This window comes from Eleutherodactylus coqui, chromosome 1 (assembly GCF_035609145.1).
Source record: "Eleutherodactylus coqui strain aEleCoq1 chromosome 1, aEleCoq1.hap1, whole genome shotgun sequence".
NCBI classification, from domain to species: Eukaryota; Metazoa; Chordata; class Amphibia; order Anura; family Eleutherodactylidae; genus Eleutherodactylus; species Eleutherodactylus coqui.
Window position 1 is genome coordinate 352,384,804 of NC_089837.1, and position 26,424 is coordinate 352,411,227.

Here is a 26,424-nt window from a genome sequence, read left to right on the forward strand (position 1 = left end):
ATACAGTATTTTGCATGCTCTGTGTGTGCGAGGCACCGTTCAAGTAATATAAAGTTAGTTACGTGCACAAAACTCCACGTGTGTAGCATGCGAAAAAATGCTCCCATTTGAAATGCTATAAATAATATAAAGTATAAGCTGCCATGCTCCCTCTAGTGGTCGCTGCAGGATTTAAAGGAACACAACCTATAATGAATGATGAAAGTAAACAGGAGATATTCTTGCCCCCAACTATTAACAGTCTACAGTATTTTCTGCATGATATTGAAATAACCAACGTTGTACATGTCCTCAACATTACTGATGACCTATCCTCAGGATAGCTCATCAATAAGTGATGGGTAGAGGTGTGTTGCTTGGGACACCAGCCAGTCAGCTGTACTCCCGGGACTGCAAGGTATACGGCTCTAACCTGCTCCATACACAGTGAAAGCCACTGGGATTCCCAAGGATTAGAGCCCCGCTGATCAACCAATGATGACCTATCCTGAGGATGTGTCACCAATAGTGTAGAAGCAGACAACCCCTTTAATCTGTTTGTCCTATTGCAAATGGGAGAGGCTCCTGCTGCAGTCCATTGTCATAGAGAATAGTGAGGGGAAGGGGGTGGGAACGTGGATGATCTCCTTGGAAACCGCTTTTTTAAAATTTTTCTCAGTCTTAACTCGAATATAAAACTAAAAAGATATACGTTAATTCACACTGCGCCTTCACACTGGTGAGAAAATGGCGCAAGATTGCACAAATCTCACACAAATATGAAGCCCATTCTTTTGAATGCTTTCACTCACACAAGTGATGTTCTCCTGCATGACACCGCAATGCTATGCAGGAAACACATCGCAGCATGTCCTATCTTTCTGTGAGATCGTCCATGATCTGCAATGGGGCCGGCGGCAGCAGCAGCACCGACCCCATTGAAAGCAATGGGAGAACTCCGCAATCCTCTGCCGCCGCAGACAATTCCCCTCATCCCCGCACTGATGTGAGCCTGTTTTCACATAAAACCACCTTGCATCCATGGGGCTTTCACATGGATAGCGAGAGCGATATCTGGCTGCGATTCACGGCCAAATATCGTCCACGCCAGTGTGAAGGAGCCTTTAGGGGTAATGTGTATAAAAAGTAAAATAAACTTTTTATATACGTTACCCCTAATAGAACAAAGGAAAATAATTTCTGTGAAAAGGGGTATTTAAAAACCTTATAGGTCATGAAAAAAATATAAAAGCAGCAATTTCTTTGGTAGTCCAAGAAAAATTAAAAATAGGGCCATAAAACCACTAAAAAGTGTTTGGGCTTTTAGGATTGGTCATTAATGGGTTAGTGTCTCTATTGCAGTCTTCAACTTAAATCACTCATCTGCCATTAAAATTAAGGCCTGGATATATAGTACGCATATTTGATTTGCATAACATGAAAATACACACAGTATCCCCACGATGCAAATACATACAGGTGCCAGCAGCGCTCAGCAGATGGATTTTAGATTATAAACCTGCTAGGCAAACTAATCTATGGGACAAAAGTAAAGGTTCTGTTTGCACCTGCAATAGTTATTTCCTACCAGCTTTCCTTTGCTTCCATGGTCAGTATAGTATAGGGTGTTACGCTATTCTAGCCATCTAGTAAAGAAAAAAAAGACAATGTTGGGGGGGGGAGGGGGGAGCTAAAAGAGAACACAGCAGACCACGATGTATCATAAGTATGTGCGTCATACAAGTCATAGAAACTTGGTATAAACATAAATGTAGCCTTAGAGCCAGAACGCAATGTAAGCAGACCCTGGGATCATGGCATTCCATCACAGGTTTCGGTTTTGATCATTGAAAACCGCATTGAGATGAAAACCTGGACCTAACCATAGGCTTTCATTACTAAGCGACCAATAAGGCGTCCGTTTGAGTGCATGTACGTCCCTGTGGCAGACTGAATAGAGTCAATCCTGTAGACTCTGATTTGAGTGGCCATGTACATGCGGAACTACTACTCCAATCTACTCCTCCAGAGGATTTCAGGACCCTACTCATAATCGTTGGGGAGCGGGCGTTACCCACCTATCCGGAGGCAGGCATGCTTCGCTAATCACAAAAGCAGGCCCACTTCTCAAATGGTACATATAAAAAAAAAAAATATATATATATATATATATATATATATATAAATAAATAAATAAATAAATAAATAATCACAACACACCAGCCTGCCAGAGCAGAAGCCACTGCTCCTTAGCAGCTCTCCGCTATTGCTTATAGAACTACGTCTCCAGCCACCTAAGGCTGGTCTCACACAAACTGATTTGAATTGCAGATTCTGCAATCGCCGTCCGCACATATGATACACTGTAATACGCGGGTGCATTGCTTTTCACTGTTTTACTGACACTTGTGGTTAGGAATTGCAGATTCCACGAGCGGAAGAAAAATCACAGCAGGTTCTATTTTACCGCGGATTTCATGCGTATGAGCTCCATTGATCTCTATAGATGCGTTCAACCTGCAGTGCAGACGCAAATAACACAGCGTATGGACGCAGATTTGTACACACGTTGCTAGGAAACCAGATACAAATGGTATAAAAGAAAGCAGGAATTTGTGGGCAGACAATGCAGGACTGGAACAACCACCCCCATCCAGACTGCTGTCTGAAACCACCGCTTGTTCTTCCGGGCTCTTCCTCCACAGGAAGAAGTGGTTGTGTTTTTTAAGAGGTTTATACTACTTCTAAAATAAGTAGTATAAATCAGTATCCCGTCCTGAAAGCTCTCAGAACATCTCACCACGACGGCACAAGAGAATCTTGTCTGAGTGATAGAAGGGTGTTTTCAGGGGGTCGGGTTGCTTTCTGATGTCATTCCCTGCTTGCGATCCTTCTTCCATACAGACTATGCGCTGTCATAGCTGTACACCCGCTGGGAAAACCGCACACGCATGCGACCATACACAATTCTCTTCCGCAGGTCTTCTGCTGCGGATATCTGACCCGTTCGTGTGAGGCCGGCCTAACAAGGCACATGAACAGGCGTTGCCCATGTATAATAAATCCCTGTTTATCATGCATCATAAGGTGATGTGTGCGATATTGCTGAGGCCACCTGATCACAGAATATGCAACTGCAGTGATTGACGACAACTAAATTCAACCTAAAAGCAAAAGAAAGGTAATGGTACATACTGTGTGTGCAGCTGGACAGCTTGTGCAAGAGCCGGGTTCGTCTCCATGGACGTTGTTACAAGTGACGTCAGCAGGGAAAGATACCAAACTGCTGAAGCATCGGAGATGGAGACTGCAGACTTCTTTATCTTTTGGTACCCCACTGCTCGGAGTCCATGAATCCTTGTATCACAGCCATCGCTCAGACATCGCTTAATATTTATCTGTACATCTGTACAACAGGGAAGGCAACATTTAGACCATGCCATTATGTGCCCCTTCTACATGTACATGTGGAAACGCATGATAAATGCTTGCAACAAAAATACACAAACGGGAGGAAAGGAAAACTATACGGGGAAACAGAAAAAAAAGAAAGCAAAAGGTTTAAACTTTAACCCTTTCCAATCCACTGTGTGACGTCTTCCTACATTCTGATTGAAGCTTGTACAGCTCCAACGGCAGAAGACGTCCGACAGGGTATTCTTACCATCTATTGCCAGCCACTCCGCTGTTGGAGCCGCGCGCACGCACGCACGCACACCCACACACTTTAGCCAGCAGATGGCACCATTGTATAACAGAAAAAAGAGAAAGCCTTTTAGGAAACCCTGAATCCAAAATTGGATTGGAAAGGGTTAATCATATGGCAAAAAGGGTTATAAAAGTGATCTCGCCGCAAGCAATCAAAGTACACTGGTTATATCAAGGAAGTGTACAAATCATTGCTTCCTCAAGAATCCGGCTTTTCATATTACCACGTGAAGACAGGCTATTGTGAAAGAGCAGGTAGGAGTTCTACTGTTAACGGTTTAACAGTATTTAATTCAGCAGTATGCATTACATTAACGGGTAACAAAACTCAGGCAGCTACAGTATTATAGTCTTTTCTTCATACTTCATTTTGTGAACAAATGCTGCCAACATATACCCCGAACGTATCGATAAGGTCGCTTGCACAGTGTAATCCGACAGTGATATTTTCATAGACACTGAGCCAGTATGCATCAGCATACTTTACACTACACCGGAGTCTACTGTACTTTCCCATACTGATGGAGACCATCAAAAGTATTGTTGACCCCGTTTCAGGTTGAACTTCGGTTCAGCACAAACCCAAACCTCGGGCGGTTTGTCTCGGCTGAACCCACTAAATCTCCGACTCCTATTACCATTCCTCTACTCAATGGTTAGAACTGCTGACTTGCAGCACTGCAGTCCTAGGTTCAAATCGGAGCAAGGACAATGTCTGCTCAGTCAGATTTGACTCCAGGACCCCAGTGCTGCAAGGCAACAGTGCTAACCACTGAGCCGCCGCGCTTCTTTTGCCTTCCTACTCCTCCTTCCTTAGGAGGTGGTGGATGAAAAGGGGAAGAAAGACAAAACACAGGAAGAACATAGAAACTCCATGTAGAAATCATTGGGCAGATTTGAAACGAGGACCCCAGCACTGTAAGGCAACAGGGTGAGGAGGACTTTCATGGCTCTTCAAAAGAGTTATACACCAGTTGTAGCTGTGAAGTTCCAGTTCAAACTAACAGAGCCAAACTTTTTGCCAAATTTCGACGAAATCAGCCAAAACTGAACTTTTCAAAAGTTTACTCAAAAATAGTAAAGAGGTCAAAACTTATGGAAGACAATGGCCAACATATGCCCCAGTATGTCTACATAGTAGCAAACATCAAAAGGCTTCCAACACCGGTATGTATTGGGGAATACTTTGACGGAAGCAAGAAAGAAGTGTGAATAGAGCCTTAGACATATAAAGCAGAGTACCTGTTAATCAAAAAAAAAATGAAATTTAGACAGTGCTCCAGCATCCTCATGTGTAGCACCTCTATATAATCTCTGTATGTGCTATGGAAATATCCAGCCCCCAGTCTCTAAGACAGTAAGGAAGACGCTGTTAGACAGTTACGATAGTCAGGCATTTTAGCGCTACTGGGTTCGCTAAGCAAGTCCTCCTCCTTGTACTTCTGTTTTACAGCCTGACGTAATCCTTCAAATCTCTGGAAATAGCAAATAAAGACATGAAAAAACCAAGCAGTTGATTTACTGGACTGACTCACACATCTGACTTATGTTAGCATTTTCCAGCAATGTCACATAGCCTGTAAGAAGGCTGGGAATGTGGACCTCTCGAACCTCCTGCAGATTGCTTGGGTTCCGTCCTACTGCCACACCAATCTGTTGGGGCATATAGCTCTGGTCTGCAGCGCTCACAGCGACTGACAGGTGCCTCAGTACAACATCAGGCTTCATTCGCAACCTGCGGGACATTAAAACAATAGCAGAAAAGAATAATAGTTGCAAATTCTGAGGTAATTGCATAAATAGACCAATAGAAAAAAAACTGAATAAAAAAAAGTTACACATGCAATACAGAAAACACTGGTAAACCGGTTTTTAGGTCTGAATTTTAGAATGGTGCTTGTTGTCTTGTCATGTACAAGACAAACCTTTTGGAAAAGTATCTTTCAGTGATATTCCAGGCATATAAAACTGGGACCAAACATCATAAAACAATCATAAAACAGTCAATATACTTTTCGTTACAATAATGCTCAGCGTCCCCCCTTTGTGGGAAGAGAGTCTCTATACAACTTGGATTTTAGCCATTTAAATTTGTCTCTGAGCTTACAGGTCCAGTGGGCGTTCCCATCAGTGATTGACAGCTATTTCTGTCCCACACATTTGTCAATCACTGATAGGACCGCCCACTGGACCTGTAAGCTCAGAATGAGAAGCAATTAAAAGGAATAACATTACATTTTTCAATCTGGTGTTGGGCCACCTTTGGACTCAATAAGTGCGGTGACCCTCCTAGGCATACTTTCCACCAAATTCTAATAGATGTGTGGAGGGGATTTGCTTTCATTTCATCAGATAGTGATCCAGGGGATGATAGATATGCATGGATATGGAAGTCTAGTTCGTCCCAAAGAAGCTCAAAGGGATTGAGATCCAGATGTTCTACTCCTCAAAGCCCTAACACTACGTGTTGTAGGACATGGTGCTCGGTCATGTTGGTAGAGGCACAGACCGGTACCAAAAAATGTCATAGGGTGGGTAAATGCCACATTGTTTGGAATGTTTCTACACCCATTGGCGTTGAGGATGGACCTCACTATAACCAATGGCCCTAGTCCTGGCAATTTCATTGTTTCTATACTGAGATAGTCTTTTTTTATACCTAATGCTCACACATTTCCTCACCTAGCAGCACAGGATTGGTGAGGGGCCCAATACTGTCACCAACACAGTATCTGCTCAGCTCTCCCTGCTCTATAGCATGCTGCTCCACAGACAGAACTGCAAGTTCACACATTTAACAGGTTCCCTTTAACACAAAAAAAAAAGTCTATGACAATTTTTTTTTATTCTGTTTACTCAGCAGAAACCTGCCTTGGTTTCCTTATTTATCAGCTTGCTTTTATTTTATAGGTTGTGTAAGATTCCTGTTATTTTCTTGGACAGGTAACGCTATATTAATACAAATAACAGATTTAAATCCAACAAACCTAAAAAAAAACGACAAGACAAGCAGGGCATACCGTATGTATGTGTTTGTTCTTCTTTATTTTAACCATTAGTAATAAAAGTTACATTTTAAATATTATTAGTTTCAAGGTCCACATAATAAGCTTCGCATACCGTATCCAGTGAGAGCGGGCACTGCCGTCCGACTGCCAGTACGAGGTTGTCTCCCCATTAGTCATCTTGTCTATATCGGAGGAGTTAGATGAGGTTTCTATGCTGCTGTAACACTTGGTTATGGTTTTATATTTCAGAGACTCATCATTGCCGCTCAGAACAGAAGACAATTCTGTAAAACAAGTACATATTGCACAGATATTACTATAGGAGAAGTAAACTAAATCTGATGTGCGCAGTCAGTCAGAATGGGCAACTCCACCGGCTGGGCACCTACTTCCAGGCCAGTGCCGTCTGGTGTTGCAAAACTAAATATGACCATCTAGAAAAGCATTCAAGACGTTGCTAGGATATTCTGTGTTACAATTATTGCAAGATGGGCTGCACTTTAACTTTTATCAAGCTCCAGCTCTTCCTGGAAGATCTCTACCCTTAAAAAGGAACCTGTCATCACCTTTGAGGTCCATACAAATACCTTAAGGGGCTCAAAGGTGATGGAACGAGGGGAGTCCAAAGAGCTGCTTTTTATACCCACTGGGTCTCCCGTCCCAGTTCTGTGTCCCTGTTAGGTTGGCAAGCGGCAGCATCTCGACTCTTTTCTGCATGCGCACCTCCTAAAGAGATGAATGGGAGATGCGTGCATAGAAAGTCAAGCTGTTGGTACGTACTAACTTCACAGGGACACAGAACTGGAACAGGGCGCCTGGCGAGTATAAAACACAGCTCTCTGGACTTCCCATTCTCTTACCTTTGAATCGTATAACAGTTTATGGTACTCAAAGGTAATGACGGGTTCTCTTTAACATCTGAACTCCTTGTGCTCTCAGTGCTAGTCCAGTGGAACAACTAGATCACATCATCCAATGGTTGTTACTGTAGATGTAAGCTCCTATAAATGAAAAAGTCAGATCAGTCTACAACCACTGGAGGATATGGCCAAGACAGCAACCTAGTGAGACTCCTTTATCATACAATTCTCAAACTCCAAGTCTAGTCCGAGTGGTCAAGAAAACCGCCCAAACCTTGGTCAGCAACATCTAACACAAGTGAGTGTATGGATCATGAGAACGCAGGGACACCCGGCCACAGGCAATCTGACTCTTTGCCACAGGGGTGAACTCCAATGTTAACCCCTTAATGACCCCCCCCAATTTCCTTTTTTTCCTCCCCCTTTTAAAAAAATCGTAACTCCTTTACTTATCCATCGACGTAGCTGTATAAGGGCTTGTTTTGTTTTTTTTACGGGACAAGGTGCATTTTTAGAAGGTACTATTTAATGTACCATATAATGCACTAAAAAAAAAATTTAAAAAAAAAATGCCTTTTTAAAAATTCTATGGAGTAAAAAATGTGAGTAAAGTGAACCCACCCCCCGCCCCAAAAAAACCAACTTCCGCCATCTTTCGGTACGTCTTGTTTCTACGGCGCACAAACTGCAACAAAAATGACCTGATAACGTTATTCTATGGGTCAGTATGATACTACAATAACAAACTTATAGTTTTTTGTACTACTTGTATTTTTTTTAAAAGACATTTTTAAATTAATTTTCCGCCGCCATCTTCTGAGCACAATACATTTTTACAGACATAGTTGTGCGAGGGGTCATTTTTTGCAGGACGTCCTGTAGATTGCGTTGGTACTATTTTGAAATATATACGACTTTTGATAGCATTTTTCCTTGGAGACAGGGTGACCAAAATAAGCGTATTACTGTCATTTTCTTTTTCTAAGTTCATCGTGCGGGGTAAATAATGCGTTAGTCGGACTCTGATAGATTGGACATTTACGGACGCGGCGATACCAAATTTGTATTTCTGTTTTATAATTTAGATTCTTTTATTGTAAATATGACAAAGGGGGGTGAACTTTTATTACTAATTGTTTATTAAAAAAAACACAAAAACACAACAACAACTTTATTGTTCTTATTTTTACTTCTTTTTTTTAAGTCCCCAGAGGGGACAACAACTTGCGATGCTTTGATCGCTCCAGCAGTATGATGTAATGCCATAGCATCACATCATACTGTGATCGGGCAGGCAGCCTATCAAGCCACACCACGGCGATGGTTTGAAAGGCATTGTGCCAAGACAGCCGTAGGGTCTTTCAGACACCTGCGCGACTCCCTGCGAGGGGAGTTAAATGCCACTGTTAGAATTCACAGCGGCATTTAAATAGCTAGTAGCTCCAATCAGCCACGTGGCTGAGCAGAGCTGTTGCCGCTGGGTGTCAGCTGTAATAAACAGCTGGCGCCCGTGCTGTATGAAGAGAGGTCACCCCGCAATCTCCCTTCATACATACCCCCACGCTGCAGAATGTAACTGTACGTCCTGGAGCAGGAAGGGGTTAAACTGTACATTTATGTAAAAAATGTAATTACAAATTCTTATAGAATTTGCTTATAGGACATTTTTTGATGTTCTCTGTTCTGTATCAGTGTAAAAAAATAAGACAATTTAAACAAAATGCATTTAATAAAACTTTATTACATTGATTTTAGTTAAATAATCTATAATGAACTAAATACAAAACTTTATGTCCCTCTACATGGGCAACGCATGAGTTAGTTTCTGTAATACGATACAAACAGAGAACAAGCAATATGATGAAACACAGAACTCACCTTTCTCTTTAAGAAGCCTTTCAAGGTACTCCTTGAGAACAGAGGACCTCATGGTACATATATTATTACAGCACTCTAGCATAGGATAAGGGATCACAGTACTGGAAATACGGTTTCGATGCAAAAACTGCAGAGTCTTTGAAGAATGTAAACTGAGACGATCTTTTGATTTGGAGAAAATGTCAATGAAACCTGAAAAATATGGAAATATAGGAGACCCAGAATGAGCACTACCTCGTCTTACAACGTGTACTAAAGCCATTGCCTTCGGTGTTGACTCAGTGGCTAAGGATGGCTTTACAATAGACAACTAGCATCCAAGCAGTCGCTACAGCGAGTTGGTGGTTTTCAAAAGACTGCGTGCGAAAGAAAGCGAGAAACACACGCAGAGCCACTTCCTGTTCTCCGTCTTATGTGTTACTAGAGACGGCCATCACTTGACAACAGGCAGTGGACAGTAAATAAGGATGGAGTAACCAATACTTTAGAATGATTTTTCAACACAAAAAAGTCATTTTACGTGAATAAAATAAGTTGCATTTTTGCTACTCATCACATTGGCTACCTCATAAACACAAGCTGCTTGAAAAGTCAGTGAGCATTTAAAGTCATGCTGCCTTTTGCACAATTGATAAGAGATATGAAAATTCCACATATATGCATTAAATGGACTATATCACTTACATTTTGTTTACTAATTAAAACCAGATAGAGATACAAATCCCATATTTTCTAATCTGTTTTTATTTTCTGATTGTAGATTTTTTTATTCTATCATCTATACATTTCACAGGATGTAGAGAGATGCTTTACAGCAGCTTCACAAGAAGCTGACCCATTGACCTGTGTGGGAGACTGTTTTAGGCCTGTTCTGTGACCTGTGCAGGAGTCGTTGTGCAGGGAGGGGGAGTAAATAAGTCACAGCTGATCAGCCATTATCAATGGCGGATCCTGTGTTATCTATATATAGGCGTTTACCTTTTAGTGTAGTCCTGCCTATGATGTTCGTAAGAAAAAAGTTCTCTCTATATATCAGGAAGTATCAGAGTATTATTGGGCTCTGTGGTCAGTGTGAACAATGTAGGATTTTAGGATTTTTTTTAAATATACATTGTTCCCTAAAATTTTAAAAAAGTTATTAAAAATAGATTTAACAAAGAAAATGTGATTTATAATACATCATTTTCTGAGGACACATTCCATGTAAAGGCTATGGACACGTTTGGGGACACTTATTTTCATTTAAATGCATGTATTTTGGGCTGATACTCATTTGCGCATTGGGGTTTAATTAAAACTTGTGCACAGTTTGTCTTCTGCAGCTTCTACATGGCAGTGTATATAGGACAGCGCAGTCTTGGGCTGGGCTCACATGAGCGGGATTTAATTGCACATTATGCACACACAGTACATGGTGAATGGAGTTATAGGGATCGGGGGGCCCGGCCTAAGTCTGAATAGGAGATCTGTCAGCGAGGCTGGAATGATGGCTTACTTTCCCCCTGCATTCTTCTGCATGTTCTTATCAGCTAGTATAGGGCCACAACAAATGGTCCCTTTTACACGGGCCAACAAACGTTTAAACGACTGCACGAGCGCTGACATCACCGAGAAGATCATTAGCTTTCGTGCAGAGCGTTTAGACTGAAAGACTTATTTCTGGATTCTACCTCAGCGCTTCACCTTCTATGTGGTAGGGAACATTTACTCGCAACGCGAAGCTGGCAATTCCGCGATAGCTTTTTTTTGCTGACTGGAAGTCAGCAATAAACAACCGCAGATGAATAGTAGCAGTAAGCGTTTTTTTCTGTTCGTTTGAACGAATTTTGAGTGATAATTTTCAGTTTAAATGGGCCAAAAGTTTCTTTCTTGTGGTCAAAAATTAGCTGATATAAAAGTCCAGAAGAGAAGAGATTAACCCTTTCCAATCCACTGTCAGACGTCTGAAGACATTCTGATCGAAGGCTGTACAGCTCCGATGTCGGAAGATGTCCAGCAGGGTATTCTTACTGTATATTACTGGCCGCTCAGTTGTCGGGGGCCTCTCCAGCATGTCCCATTCAACAGTCCTGGCTCTAGCCAGCAGATGGCGCCATCGTATAATGGCAGAAAGAGATAACATCCTAGGAAACCCTGAATCTAAAATTGGATTGCAAAGGGTTAACACCTTCAGTCCAGCCTCATTGACAGATGTATTGAGACTAATGCCCCGTTTAAACGGGATGAGCTGTCGGACAAGCAATGCCCAACACCTCGTCCCAGTGATGCTCGCTCCTGTACTGTTACACAGGAGTGAGTATCGCTGGCATCGCCCTAAAAGCGCTGCCAGCAAGGAGGCTAACCGGACCAGGTAACGTTCTTCCACCCCACGTCCATTCACCGTGAGCAGACAGTCGTTCAGAAGTGACCTGTTTACACTGAAGGGTGCGTCATCAAGCATCTGCATACAGAAATTGAATTCTAGTTCATTACCTGCATGCATTACACAGGCTGACTATCGCTCAAATTCAGGCGGTAGTGCTGGAATTTGAACAATTTTGAGCAATAATCGTCCCGTGTAAACAGCCCTTTAAGCTCTGTTCACATCTGCGTCTAAGGCTCCGCTAAGAGCCTCCAGCGCAGATCCGGTATGAAATGCTGGACAAAACAAATTTTGCATGCAGAACTTTTTTGTCCAATAAAAATGCCGGACGGGTGCAGGAACCGTACAGACCCCATTATAGTCAATGGGGTTCCCTCATCAGAGTTTGGTTCCGTTCATCCAGGAGATTTCATTTTCCTGCTCCCATAGTGTATCAGAAAAATTGAATCTCTAGCATGGAGGAGAATGTAATAAATAATAATCATCATCTTTATTTGTATAGCGCCAACTTATTCCGCTGCGCTCTTAGGCATGGGAGAAATGCAAAACAATACAATTACATGTGAAATACAATCAGTTGAAACAAATGGGTTGGGGTGGTACAGGAGGTGCAAGGGGGTGGGGAGGAGCGCGGCATGGGGAACACAGGCAGTAGGGGATTTCATGTGGAAATCAGTTTTTAGGAAGCAAACGGGGTGGGACGGTAGGGAGGTGCAGGGGTAGAGGTCGTATGTGATAGGCAGGGTGGAAGGTGTGGGGAGCCATAGGGAAGGGCGGGGGACTAGGTCAGGGGATTTGCCACGCTTCCCTGAAGAGGTGCGTTTTTAAGGCACAACTGAAATTTCGTGCATCAGGAATTGTCCGGATGCCTTGGAGTAGAGCGTTCCAGAGGATGGGTGCTGCTCTGGTGAAGTCCTGGAGGCGAGCATGTGAGGTTCGTATTACAGAAGTCTGACTGTGTTAGTGGATCTAAGTGAGCGGGCTGGGTGGTGTACTGACAGGAGGGGGCTGATGTATGGTGGCGCGGCACCATGCAGAGCTGTGTGGGCGAGGTTGAGGAGTTTAAATAGCCTTAAGACTGCAGTTTCTGTGAGCAGTGATATGTAGAAGCTGCAGAAGACAAGCAATGCAAAATTCTTAATTACAGCCTACTGCAAAAAGGATCGTCAGCCCACGATACATGCATTTAAGCGAAAAAAATAAATTGTTCCCCAAAAGGTGCCCATAGCTTAATGTTTCAGAACTTGCAGCAAAGTATAAAAATATAATGTAGCAATATTACCTGGTGTGAGAGAGCAAGCTTGCAGCTGTCGGATAACATGACTCAACTCCCCTTGAAGATTAGCACCACTGGAGGCCTTGATGGCTTCTAGCATGCTCTCCAAGTCTACCACCTCATCTCCTTCCGCGTCAAACTGCGCAAAAGCCTGAAAGAGATGCCCATGATTAATCCCATGTGGAAAGTGTTCTCGGCAACAGAATAAGAAAAATGAGTGTTAATCATGGGGAGGAATGTTTACTGCACTGCATTACTGTATATTACCGTGGCCATGAATAACCTCTGACCACACACCAGACCTCATGGCCTCTCTAGGGGGATATAAAGAAACACTCACTAAATAAGTACAATATGGATTCTAGTAATATTCACTACAGGCACGTTCAATATTATATACAGCAGTCACGTCTGATAGCAAACGCACCAAGATTGGCGCACAACAGAATCTTCACCTTTATGTATAGAGAGAGCGCAATGTACCGTACATACCTGGAGGTTCACACAGCAGACCTGGTTAAAAGGTTTCTTTAACATTAAAAACATCTTAACCCCTTAGTGACTGGCCTATTTTAATGTTTTAAAGACCATGCCATTTTTTAGGGTTTTTTTTTTTCTTTTATTATAACATTCTAAGAATCAAAATTAACTTAATTTTCCCCTCAAAGCAGGCATATTAAGGCTTTATTTATTTATTTTTTGGGGGGTAAGTGGGGGGCGGCTGAAGTAGGGGGGCGCAGCAGGAAGTGTAATTGAAGGCTTTGCTCCCATTGAAATCAATAGGAGCTAGACCCCCTATTGCACTTCTAGCTCCAACCCCAATGCAGACAGAGCTATCAACATTTGGCCCACTGCAGTGCATGCAGGGGCTGAGATCAGCTGATTGCTGGGGTCCTGAGCAGCAGACCCCTGCCGATCAACTATTGATGAATTATCCTTGTGGATAGGTTATCAATACTGCAAGAAGTTAAATGCTCAGAACACCCCTTATGGCGGGGCTCACATGAGCGGGTCGAATTCTGCGCGCGGAGCCCTACAGCGGATTCCATCTGCGAGCCCGGTCGGGGACTCTGTGTACAAACCCCTAATGTACTGCGTATGACCGCGTACTCACGCAGGCAGTCGTATACAGTCTAGTTTGTGTATTTCCCGCACCATCGCTTAGTGATGACGCGGGTACTCGTAGCCCATACACAGTGTTAACTGCGTATGAGCTGCAGGTACACCAGCGATCATAGAGCACAATCGGCTATGTGGTAAAATAGAACATCCTGCGTTCTATTTTCCATGAGCGGATTACACAATTCCGACCCGCTAATATAAGCGGAATTGTGTCATCCCATGCATTTGATTGAACAGTGTACTACAGCGGATTATACGATCACAGACTCCGCAATTCAAATCCGGCCGTGTGAGAACCTTACTCTTGAGATGTACGATGATCACACCCACCTAGAGCTAACAATATCAGTGTTATTGGTCATTATTTAGTGTATACCCAGCCTGTTCTACCCCACAGCCATGAAGTTAGAGACAGAGGATTTGGAGTGCAGCCATTACTACAGCCATAAAACAAGCAAATACAATCCGCCTAGATATGAAGCAAGCAGCTCCAACCCACCTAGATACGAATGGCATCTTGCCAGGTGCAAACAAGGTTCACCTGCAGGTACACACTAATATAAAGAGTAGGGTTCCCTGAGCCGGCACAAAGTGTAAAGTACAAGGCAGGGTCATGTCCATCTTATCACAGCTCACTCCTACGGAAACATATCAGGACTGTAAAGTTCTATGGTGGCAAAGGTCTCTGTAGAGCGGCAGCCTGAGGAGTTCCCAGGACGGACCGGTGTAGACCTTGGTCTTCATGGAAGAGCGCTGCACCGCTATCACTTCTCCAAAGATGTAACCGTTCTCATAAGCTCAGTTCCTCCTCTTACGGGAACATGACATATTTCAGCACTGAGCGATTAGCACAACACAAGGACAGTTTCTGCTTTATACCTTGAGGACGCTTGCAGTGTTGACACAAGCAGTGAATTCCGGCTTGTATATTATAGCTCTCTTCATACCTGCGTAGTCAATACTGTATTTGCATTGCCCATAAAGTAAATATGCTGGAGCTTCCTTTCTTACAACTCTGTTGTGTGTTCCTCTGTTACCCCTCCAAGAAAGGAGTCTCCCTGCAGCACTGATTGGACAATGGTAGACTGCGTGAACACGCCCCCAACTAGTAATACCTGGTTGTCAGTTCTTTCACAGATTTCTAGGAGGATTAACAGAGGATCAGTGTCAGGCTGTCTGCACACGACCAAGTTTGAATTGTGGAATCCGCGACTGTCAAACCAATAGCGTTAGCAGTGATTGGCTGAGCCGCGGCTCAGCCAATCGGAGCCAGCACTCGATGAACCAATCAATGGATGGCTGTGATTGGTTTATCAAGCGCTGGCTCTGATTGGTTCTCAAGCGCCATGGCACAGCCAATCATAGCCAGCTGAGAGAAAACTACAAACAAGTGCTAGGGACCTGCAGAGAAGATGCGGCGGAGTGAACAGCGGCTGTTAGGTGATGTATTTGTTTTATGCAGTTGGGGCTTATTTTAGAGCTTTTACAGCAGGATTTTCTACTGTAAAAGTCGCATCGCGATGCAACAGAAAGGAAGACTCCATAGGGAAACATGGGCTACGAAACATCGCAAATCGTGGTAATATTTAGCAACCTGCGATTTTTTTCTTTTGCAATGTTGCAGGCTATAAGACATCGCTAATGTGGAGGAACCCATAGGAAATGATGGGCGTTACGTACACACGATTTGTAGCACTGTCGCATTACGAGAAAAATACCATGATTTCATCGCCCGTGTGAGACCGGCCTTAAAGGCAAAGGAGAAAAAAAAATGCGCAGCACTAAAATGCCATCTGTATACAGTCTATGTGCGGTCCGTTTTCCTTAAGAGATGCAAGAACAAAAAAAAGAATTGGGTACATTCGGGGGTTTTTTTCCAGACATGAAAAACAAACGGCACCCCAGATGCCAGTAGAGATTATTTTACGGATGACGTTTATGAGATATGCACTTAGTTTATGGAGGGAAGGGCTGGGCTTTCTCATTGGCCACCAGCCCGCTACAAAAGTCCAAAGTACAGAACACAAATGAAGAGAATCCCGTCTGTATTCGGATATCGGATTAACCAGAACCTGCTTACCACAAGGGATAATGCAATATATAAGGGAATGGCACAATTCCTTAAGATACAAAAAGAGATCATTCCCGTCTTGATTAGCAGTCTTCTAGTTTTATGCAAATAAAGTTCTAATACACTATGTGATACAATATATCTCCAACTTGTAGATATTGCCGACAGGCTGAAAACCCATCCCTACCTAGCCCTCGTCTCAGCTGAGAGGCGGATATACCGGTATCCAGTCCCAGCAATGCTCTGTGAGCGCAATACAGCTGCTGCACAAATCTCTCCAAGAAAGTCAATTCAGACATTTCCGTTTTTACCGCAAGGAAAATATTCGTTACCCATAATGCATCCCAGCAGGAGCACAAGCTTTTAGCTCACAGAGCATTGTATAGACTGGTCCGCTAACAGCAGGATGAAGTATATGGGCAGCTGCTGCTTCTGACAAATGAAGGTTTTAGATGGTAAGGAATTGAAACACGAAGCAGAAATGCATTAGATTGCCTGTGAGTTACAGCGTATCACACAAGCATACAGCGCACACGTAATACGGGGTAATCTCAGGGGTGTTAGAGCCCAAAACGAAGAGAAATCTGCAGCACAATCCACATGTAATAATATGTGAATTTTGCAGAGAAGCTATTGCTAAGTTTTCCATAAGGCTAGTTTCACATGGAATATCACCGCAAGAAAATCGCATTAAAAAAAAAATTGCATATGTGCTCATGCATTGTCTGAGCGCGATTGATCCCTTGTTTTGGAAAAACATCGTACATCGCCGCTGTCCGCGATTTTCTTACACAATAGGAGTTTCGAATGTTGAAACTGCATTGCGCAAAAAATCATAAGTTTGTGTGTTGATATGTGATAAAACAAAGGCTCCTTAGGGAAACATGGACAAAAAAAAAGGCCCAAGTGATGTCATTTTTGTCACAACCCAACAGGGTGCACAAAAAAAACACAGTGAACACGGATGCTGATGTGTGTCCACTGCAGGTTTTTTTTTAAATTAATCCACAGACGTTAAAATAAATCGTACGCACTAGTACGGCCTGCAATTTGCATGCGAGTGCGACGCAATGTGATTTTTACCATTAAAACTATCGGAAGCAGTTGCGAATTTTTCACATGCGTTTAAGTATAAAGATGTGACGCGTTTTTTTGTTTGTCTTTTTAAGGTAAAACTGCATTGCGCTCACACTCAGAATTGAACGCTTAAGAGTGCGATATCGGTATGAGTTTCTTAGACTGATATCGTGCTCGCCTGTATGGATACACCCTAAAAGAAACTGCCACTGTTGCCCATACCAACCAATCACAGTGCATCTTGCATTTTACCAATGCAGTTTCAGAAATGAAAGCTCAGCCCCGATTGGTTGCTTCCAGGGAATTTTGAGAACTGAAACCTAACATCCTCATGATGTCATGTGCAGCAGGGGAACGGGAAGGTCAGTCAGAGAAAAAGAAAAAAAAATTATAAATATATAAAAAAAAAAAAATCACACGCACGCACGCGCACACACACCTTAGTACCACCTCTCCTGTAAGCCCCTAACCATTGAAGTGAATGGAAGCCATCCGTCCCACGGCCCTTCCGCAATCATCATTGCAGAAAGGCGTCGGGATTCACGTCATCGCGCATTATCTGTACTGGGCGTGCGCACCAGCCGATGCTTCCGCAGTACAGATAAAGAAGAATCCAGACAGGTAAGCGGGGGTCACCAGCCGGGCACAGGGTCGGATCCCGCATGCTGGATCCGACCGTCGTGTGCAGCAGGCCTTAGGCCTAATGCTGACAGCTGGATCGGATCCCGACTGAGATTCTCTGAAATAGGACATGCCGCGATTTTGTTATTACGCGAGTTTTCCGCGATCACAATCGCGCTGTCTGCATAGGATTGCATAAACCAATGCAATCCTATGGCAGCGTGCAACAGCGGAAATTCCTTGCAGAATCTCGCAACGGAATTGCCGCCCATGCGCATTCGGCCTTAAGTGGGTTTGTTTAAATAATGTTACAGAACAGGTTATGAGAGTTCACAAACAGAATTCATTTCTAGTATAAGGCCTCGTGCCCACGGCCGGGTCGGATTCAGACTGCGAAATATCGCAGCAGAATCAGACCTGGTGCCCTGGCAGTGACCCCCAGAGACCCATACTCACCTGTTTGGATCCGCCACAATGATCTCGCCAGGCAAGCCTGCACGGTGCAGGGCATGACGTGGATCCGCAGCGACTTGCTGCAAGACGGATGGCTTCCAGTGACTGCAATGGAAGCCATCCGTGCAATTTTCTGCAGCAAATAGAGCATGCTGCGATTCTCACCCACGAGTGGAAAAAATGGCAGTTGATTTCCACCCGTGGGCAGGGGACAATCTTTTAACATAGCAGGTCTATGGATGGACATTGCTGCGGAATTCATGGCGAGTGTCTGGATGCGAATTCCACAGCAAAAATCTGTCCATGGGCATTGGGCCTAATAGAAAAAGTTATACAATTGGGGAAGAAACTTTCTGTATCAACTCATGATTTTTATTATGTCATTGAATGGGAACCTTCATTGTTTACTCCCCATAGGATAGACACCTGCAGTCATGTGATGATCATACAGGTAGCTCATTACAGCACCGTTATCAGATGACCCTGCCCTGTGAGCCGCACATCCCATCTTATTTTTCACACTACTTGTGGTAACTGGTGAAATTCTACTCAACTCCATAAGCGTGGTTTCATGCCTGTGTTGGGGATTCTGCTATCCTGCTCCTTTCGGAGAGCAGGAAAGGGGAATCCCAGTGGCTGAACGGTTCTATCTCTAGAAAGAACCAAAAAGCGTCGGATGGACCCATTGACTATTATAGTGTCTGTCCACTTTCCACCCATGTTCCCGGGTTTTGGGTGGAAGAAAAATTAGCTTCCGGTATTGTCAGCTGCAACCGTGATGGAACCTCCGGCTGGAGCTTCCGTCACAGATGTGACACCCCCCCAATCCCCGCAGTCTTCCACTACCGTTCTATCCTCTCCCAGCTGCTGACCATTGTAAATGAAGTCTCTCCGTACAGCACTGTAACCGAGCAGCATAACTTACGGTTTGTTTCTATCCTTCACGTCTTTCAGTTGCTAAAGGCCTCAAGGCAAACACCAGTAGAGAGCACACATCTTACTAGTCAGCAGGCAGGACCGCGACAATGGCGGCGTTACACGGAATAACTAACATCCGAACAATAGTGTTCTGTGTAAATACAGCAACCAGCAGTGATCGGCAATAATTTGCTCATTCGTCGCTAGTCATTTCTTTTCAGCTCACTTAGGGCTTCTACCCACTAGCGTTTTTTTTAAACGCTGCGATATCGCTGCGTTTTTTTCAATAGGACTTTCTAATGTTAAAATCGCCTCGCACAAAAATCGCAAAAGCACAAACTTGCGATTTTTGTGCGATGCGATTTTAACATTAGAAAGTCCCCTTTAAAAAACCGCAGCGATATCGCAGTGTTAAAAAAAACGCTAGTGGGTAGAAGCCCTTAAAAAAAAAACTAAATCACCCTAAAAAGAACGCTGCACGTTCTATTTTCATGCGTTCAGCAGGTTTTTGATGCACGACATCACCTACAGCAATGATGGGGTGTGTAAAAATGTTGCAAAATGCGTCATTTGTAATTGAACAACTTGCAAATAAATTAGCATAGGGAATCCCTATGAAGTATATCGGCGAGCAACTAACAACCAAACATGGCTCTGTGTAAAAGCAAACAGACGACTGTCTTCGTACGCGTCGACTTTTCTGAGCGACTATGTGATAGTCGCTCCGTGTAAAGGTACCCTTCCAACTAATGGAAACCACTTATAGGCTCACGCACATCGCACAGCCACCTGTACTTATCCTACAGAGCAGAGGCGACACATACTATGTCCGTAAATACGGAGGCCTCCATGTAAAATCCGGGAAGTAGCGCAGAACATCCTGCAGCTCTAAGGAAGTCCTATTACAGGGCAGCAGCCAGAACGCTGAAAGTGAGAAAATTTACCAATTACACGCAGAGATCATCGCTCAAAATTTGTTCGTACTAACGAATGAGTGATAATTATAATTTGTGTAAATGCCAGAAAAAATAAAAAATTATATATGGGGTTGAAGATTGCGCACAACTTTTAGCAGCACAATTAAAACTTCGTGTGCGGGAGACGGTATCGACAACGTCTAGCTCCAGGCGCTGCCTCGCGGTATCACATCCACCGATTGCCAATGGCATCACTAACGAGACTGCAACACCGTCGTCGCAAAAATATCCAAAAGTGTTACATTTTAATTGACATGAATGTCCGCTACGCACCGCTGTGACTCGCCTGTGATTAGGCTCGTTTACGTTAAGGCCGTCGCAACATTTTTTACAGTGGCATTTCAAGCCTCGCGCTAAAAGCTGTAAAACACCTCTGTTGTTTTCAAGGGGGCTTCTCAGTCGATTGTTCTAATGCCGCCATTTTCGTGGGCTGTCTGTTCTGTTTCGATGTTTAAGCGTTCGTAAACGCAATGTGTCCCTCATTGAAATCATTGGGGAGAGTTTTCAATGCGGTCAAAAACACGGTAGAATGTGTACAGCGCTGTAACGCGTTGTTTGAACGCACCAAGAAAGTGAAAGTGGTGACATCATCTACTTGCTTTGCCTGCTTTGTTACTGCGCCAAAAGAACAGCAACGCAGGCGAATGTTCGCACTGAACACCGCACACAGCGACTCTGCCCGAGTAAAAATGCTGCGTTTACCATCACCTTGTGAGAGCAACCTAAGGCTGGGTTCCCAGGCCTTGGCCACACCGAAAAGCCATGAGATTTCCGCGGGAGAGCCGCAGATTCAGAGCCCGCAGCATTTTGCCGCAGGTTTTGGAGTGAATCGGCCGCTGGCATTCTGCTGCGGCTTTCTTTCACCATAGAGAGGAGTGAGGCCGCAGCGGAAAAAAAAAAAATGGACATGCTGCGGCTGCCAAATCCGCACCGCATCGCCGGTTACGCCCGGCTTTGCCACAACAGATTGTCCGCCCCGTGTGGATGAGATTTTTGCTAAATCTCGTCCACATGGCTGGCTAATCCTGGGGCTTAGGAGCCGCCGGATTTGCCGCACAGAAATTCCGCACGGAACTTCAGTGGCAAATCTGTCCCATGTGAACCCAGCCTGACATTTAGACTGCCGCTCATTGACAGTCATACGACAAGGCCGGACTCACATGAGCGTATCTGGCAGCGTGTAGAGAGATATACGCAAGCGGCACACAGCCAATTCGCAATGACACTGGGTACGGGCCGCACCATGTACCGCATGTGTAATACAGGCCAAGATAGAGCATGCTGCAATTTCTCTTGTGCACGCAATATACACAAATCGTGTGAGCGGCAACATGGCCGCCGATGTGACATTGGTAGTGTATTTTGAGTGCAAAAATTGCGCCCGTAATACACAATTACCGTGTGAGACAACCCTATTTTTGGGACGTCCTACACGTAACACCTACCATTGCTGGAGGATCTAGTGAACCCCGTACGGCGCCCGCCATCTCACACGCGATACTCGCAGCAGGACGTCTGCATTGCCCTAAAATTGCGGCCCAGCTGCAGGATTTAACCTTTGCATTTCAAGGTTTGGCTTCCACAGCGCCATTCCATACATAAACGGACACGCTGCGAATTGAAAATCTGCAGCATTTTTCTTTTTAAATGCTGCGGATTCGTTGCAGAAAACTTCCACACCGCGTGAAGGAAATTTCTAAAATTTCCACATCCATGCGCCTAGGAATTTCCACAGCGGTTCCACTAGCGAATATTCGGAGGCGTTTACTGCGTGAAGGCGCTCAGCGTACGTCTACACAGCAGAGTCTAAAGAGGATTATTCCGCGCAGTTTCCGCCCCTAAGACTGAATCCCTATCTGACTGTTTCTGCGGCGGTTCGGCACGCGGATTTAACCCTTGTGAATAGGCCAAGTCCCTGGGCAGAATCTGCGATACGGAGCGGCATTGGGAAATTGTCACTTTTTTCAGCAGGGGAAGAAACGTATTTGGTAAGGCAGCGACAACTATTGGCATTCGCCAAAACCCGCCACGCCAACACCCTAACTCTACCATTGGGAAAAGCAGATCGCAGCGTACACTTCACTGTATGTCTCCACACGGAAAGCGCGTCTCTCTGCGCGGCGTTTGCATCTGTTTACCGTAAACACCAGGAGTAAACAACTTCTTGGGGTGACATGCGGAGGTTGGCACAGTCATGCCAGCACAGGCTGGAGGGCAGCTGCCAGGCAATGACATACATGTCGTGAGTCATGAGCACGGGGATGTGATCTCTCCCCCAGTGCGGTGCCAGTCTCCCCGCAGCAGGTGGCACAAGCCGTGGTCTACCTGCAGCCCGGTGCCCCCCGCGGCCGGCAGCCTCACCTCCTCGCACTCCTCCCGGCCGCTGGCTCTGCTCTCCAGCATCTGGATGAACTGCTCCCGGCTCAGCGCCTCCTCCCCGCGGCTCAGTCTCTCCTCCAGCCAGCGGAGCAGGGCGCTTTGGTGCCGGGACACCACCGACTCCGGAGCCCCCACCTCCCGCAGCCGGGCCGCCGCCTCCCGCAGCCGGGCCTGCTCCAGCAACACACCGGGGGAGGGCGGCAGCGGCGGCGGGGAAGCCGGCCCGGCGATCCCCGGCTGAGCAGGACTCTGCTGGCTGGCCGATGCTCCCGTCGTCCTGTCCCCGGCTGCGGTCCCGGACTCCTCTTGCTCCATCCCGGGCTCATCTTCGTCTCCGCTCCCGGCGCTCACCACATTCCCCATGACGATAGCGGCGCCGAGCAGCTCTGAGTGTCCGCAGGGCCTGCGAGGCCCGAGCCACCCCCGTGCTGTCGGCCTGGTCCCGCCCCGGAACCCGCCCCACACTGACGGCTCAGGCCTGACACCTGTCAGCAGCCGCCGAGCGTGCTTACTGCAGGAGCTTCCTCATCCGGCACACGGGGGACTGCCACTCCCTGCACACCGGCGGACTGCAGGAGACCGCAGCAGAAGTGGCCGCAGCTCAGCCCCGTGTACATAGGGTGGCCGCATGTCATTCCCGTGTACATAGGGTGGTCGCACCTCAGCCCCGTGTACATAGGGTGGCCGCATGTCATTCCCATGTACATAGGGTGGCCGCAGCTCAGCCCCGTGTACATAGGGTGGCCGCAGCTCAGCCCCGTGTACATAGGGTGGCCGCATGTCATTCCCATGTACATAGGGTGGTCGCACCTCAGCCCCGTGTACATAGGGTGGCCGCAGCTCATTCCCATGTACATAGGGTGGCCGCAGCTCAGCCCCGTGTACATAGGGTGGCCGCAGCTCAGCCCCGTGTACATAGGGTGGCCGCAGCTCAGCCCCGTGTACATAGGGTGGTCGCACCTCAGCCCCGTGTACATAGGGTGGCCGCAGCTCAGCCCCGTGTACATAGGGTGGCCGCAGCTCAGCCCCGTGTACATAGGGTGGCCGCAGCTCAGCCCCGTGTACATAGGGTGGCCGCAGCTCAGCCCCGTGTACATAGGGTGGCCGCAGCTCAGCCCCGTGTACATAGGGTGGCCGCAGCTCAGCCCCGTGTACATAGGGTGGCCGCAGCTCAGCCCCGTGTACATAGGGTGGCCGCAGCTCAGCCCCGTGTACATAGGGTGGCCGCAGCTCAGCCCCGTGTACATAGGGTGGCCGCAGCTCAGCCCCGTGTACATAGGGTGGCCGCAGCTCAGCCCCGTGTACATAGGGTGGCCGCAGCTCAGCCCCCTGTACATAGGGTGGCCGCAGCTCAGCCCCGTGTACATAGGGTGGCCGCATGTCATTTCCACGTACATAGGGTGGCCGCACCTCCATCCCGTAAAGATAGGGTGGCCGCACCTCCGTCCCGTGTACATAGGGTGGCCGCACCTCCGTCCCGTGTACATAGGGTGGCCGCACCTCCGTCCCGTGTACATAGGGTGGCCGCACCTCCGTCCCGTGTACATAGGGTGGCCGCACCTCCGTCCCGTGTACATAGGGTGGCCGCACCTCCGTCCCGTGTACATAGGGTGGCCGCACCTCCTTCCCGTGTACATAGGGTGGCCGCACCTCCGTCCCGTGTACATAGGGTGGCCGCACCTCCGTCCCACGTACATAGTGTGGCTGCACCTCCGTCCCGTGTACATAGGGTGGTCGCAGCTCAGCCCCGTGTACATAGGGTGGTCGTAGCTCAGCCACGTGTACATGGGGTGGTCGCAGCTCAGCCCCGTGTACATAGGGTGGCCGCACCTCAGTCCTATGTACATAGGGTGGCCTCACCTCAGGCCCATGTACATAGGGTGGCCATACCTCAGTCCCGTGTACATACTGTGGCCGCACTTCAATCCCGTGTACATAGGGTCATCGCAGCTCAGCCCCGTGTACATAGGGTGGCCGCACGTCAGCCCCGTGTACATAGGGTGGCTGCACGTCAGCCCCGTGTACATAGGGTGGCCGCACTTCAGTCCCGTGTACATAGGGTGGTCGCAGCTCAGCCCCGTGTACATAGGGTGGTCGTAGCTCAGCCCCGTGTACATAGGGTGGCCACAGCTCAGCCCCGTGTACATACGGTGGCCACAGTTCAGCCCCGTGTACATACGGTGGCCACAGTTCAGCCCCGTGTACATACGGTGGCTGCACTTCAGTCCCGTGTACATAGGGTGGTCGCAGCTCAGCCCCGTGTACATAGGGTGGCCGAACGTCATCCCCGTGAACATAGGGTGGTCGCACCTCCGTCCCGTGTACATAGGGTGGCCGCACCTCCGTCCCGAGTACATAGGGTGGCCGCACCTCCGTCCCGTGTACATAGGGTGGCTGCACTTCAGTCCCGTGTACATAGGGTGGCCGCACTTCAGTCCCGTGTACATAGGGTGGCCGCACTTCAGTCCCATGTACATAGGGTGGTCGCAGCTCAGCCCTGTGTACATAGGGTGGTCGCAGCTCAGCCCCGTGTACATAGGGTGGTCGCAGCTCAGCCCCGTGTACATAGGGTGGCCGCACGTCAGCCCCGTGTACATAGGGTGGCTGCACGTCAGCCCCGTGTACATAGGGTGGCCGCACTTCAGCCCCGTGTACATAGGGTGGCCGCAGCTCAGCCCCGTGTACATAGGGTGGCCGCAGCTCAGCCCCGTGTACATAGGGTGGCCGCAGCTCAGCCCCGTGTACATAGGGTGGCCGCATGTCATTTCCACGTACATAGGGTGGCCGCACCTCCGTCCCGTAAAGATAGGGTGGCCGCACCTCCGTCCCGTGTACATAGGGTGGCCGCACCTCCGTCCCGTGTACATAGGGTGGCCGCACCTCCGTCCCGTGTACATAGGGTGGCCGCACCTCCATCCCGTGTACATAGGGTGGCCGCACCTCCGTCCCGTGTACATAGGGTGGCCGCACCTCCGTCCCACGTACATAGTGTGGCTGCACCTCCGTCCCGTGTACATAGGGTGGTCGCAGCTCAGCCCCGTGTACATAGGGTGGTCGTAGCTCAGCCCCGTGTACATGGGGTGGTCGCAGCTCAGCCCCGTGTACATAGGGTGGCCGCACCTCAGTCCTATGTACATAGGGTGGCCTCACCTCAGGCCCATGTACATAGGGTGGCCATACCTCAGTCCCGTGTACATACTGTGGCCGCACTTCAATCTCGTGTACATAGGGTCGTCGCAGCTCAGCCCCGTGTACATAGGGTGGCCGCACGTCAGCCCCGTGTACATAGGGTGGCTGCACGTCAGCCCCGTGTACATAGGGTGGCCGCACTTCAGTCCCGTGTACATAGGGTGGTCGCAGCTCAGCCCCGTGTACATAGGGTGGTCGTAGCTCAGCCCCGTGTACATAGGGTGGCCACAGCTCAGCCCCGTGTACATACGGTGGCCACAGTTCAGCCCCGTGTACATACGGTGGCCACAGTTCAGCCCCGTGTACATACGGTGGCTGCACTTCAGTCCCGTGTACATAGGGTGGTCGCAGCTCAGCCCCGTGTACATAGGGTGGCCGAACGTCATCCCCGTGTACATAGGGTGGCCGCACCTCCGTCCCGAGTACATAGGGTGGCCGCACCTCCGTCCCGTGTACATAGGGTGGCCGCACCTCCGTCCCGTGTACATAGGGTGGCTGCACTTCAGTCCCGTGTACATAGGGTGGCCGCACTTCAGTCCCATGTAC

General features: G+C 47.1%; 1 protein-coding gene across 2 annotated transcripts in view; it reads right to left on the minus strand.

Annotated features, from left to right (window-relative positions):
• The window catches only part of ZZEF1 (zinc finger ZZ-type and EF-hand domain containing 1), a 145,556-nt gene extending 122,433 nt beyond the window's left edge, over positions 1–23,123 (minus strand). For both annotated transcript variants that reach the window (XM_066576965.1, XM_066576956.1), the window contains exons 1-6: positions 22,672–23,123; positions 13,078–13,222; positions 9,434–9,625; positions 6,808–6,979; positions 5,223–5,422; positions 3,175–3,385 (exon numbers count right to left, since the gene is read on the minus strand). In XM_066576965.1, coding sequence (XP_066433062.1) covers positions 3,175–3,385; positions 5,223–5,422; positions 6,808–6,979; positions 9,434–9,625; positions 13,078–13,222; positions 22,672–23,052 — 1,301 coding nt within the window. In that variant the 5' untranslated portion in view covers positions 23,053–23,123. The remainder of the gene's footprint in view (positions 1–3,174; positions 3,386–5,222; positions 5,423–6,807; positions 6,980–9,433; positions 9,626–13,077; positions 13,223–22,671) is intronic.
• Positions 23,124–26,424: the final 3,301 nt, after the last annotated feature.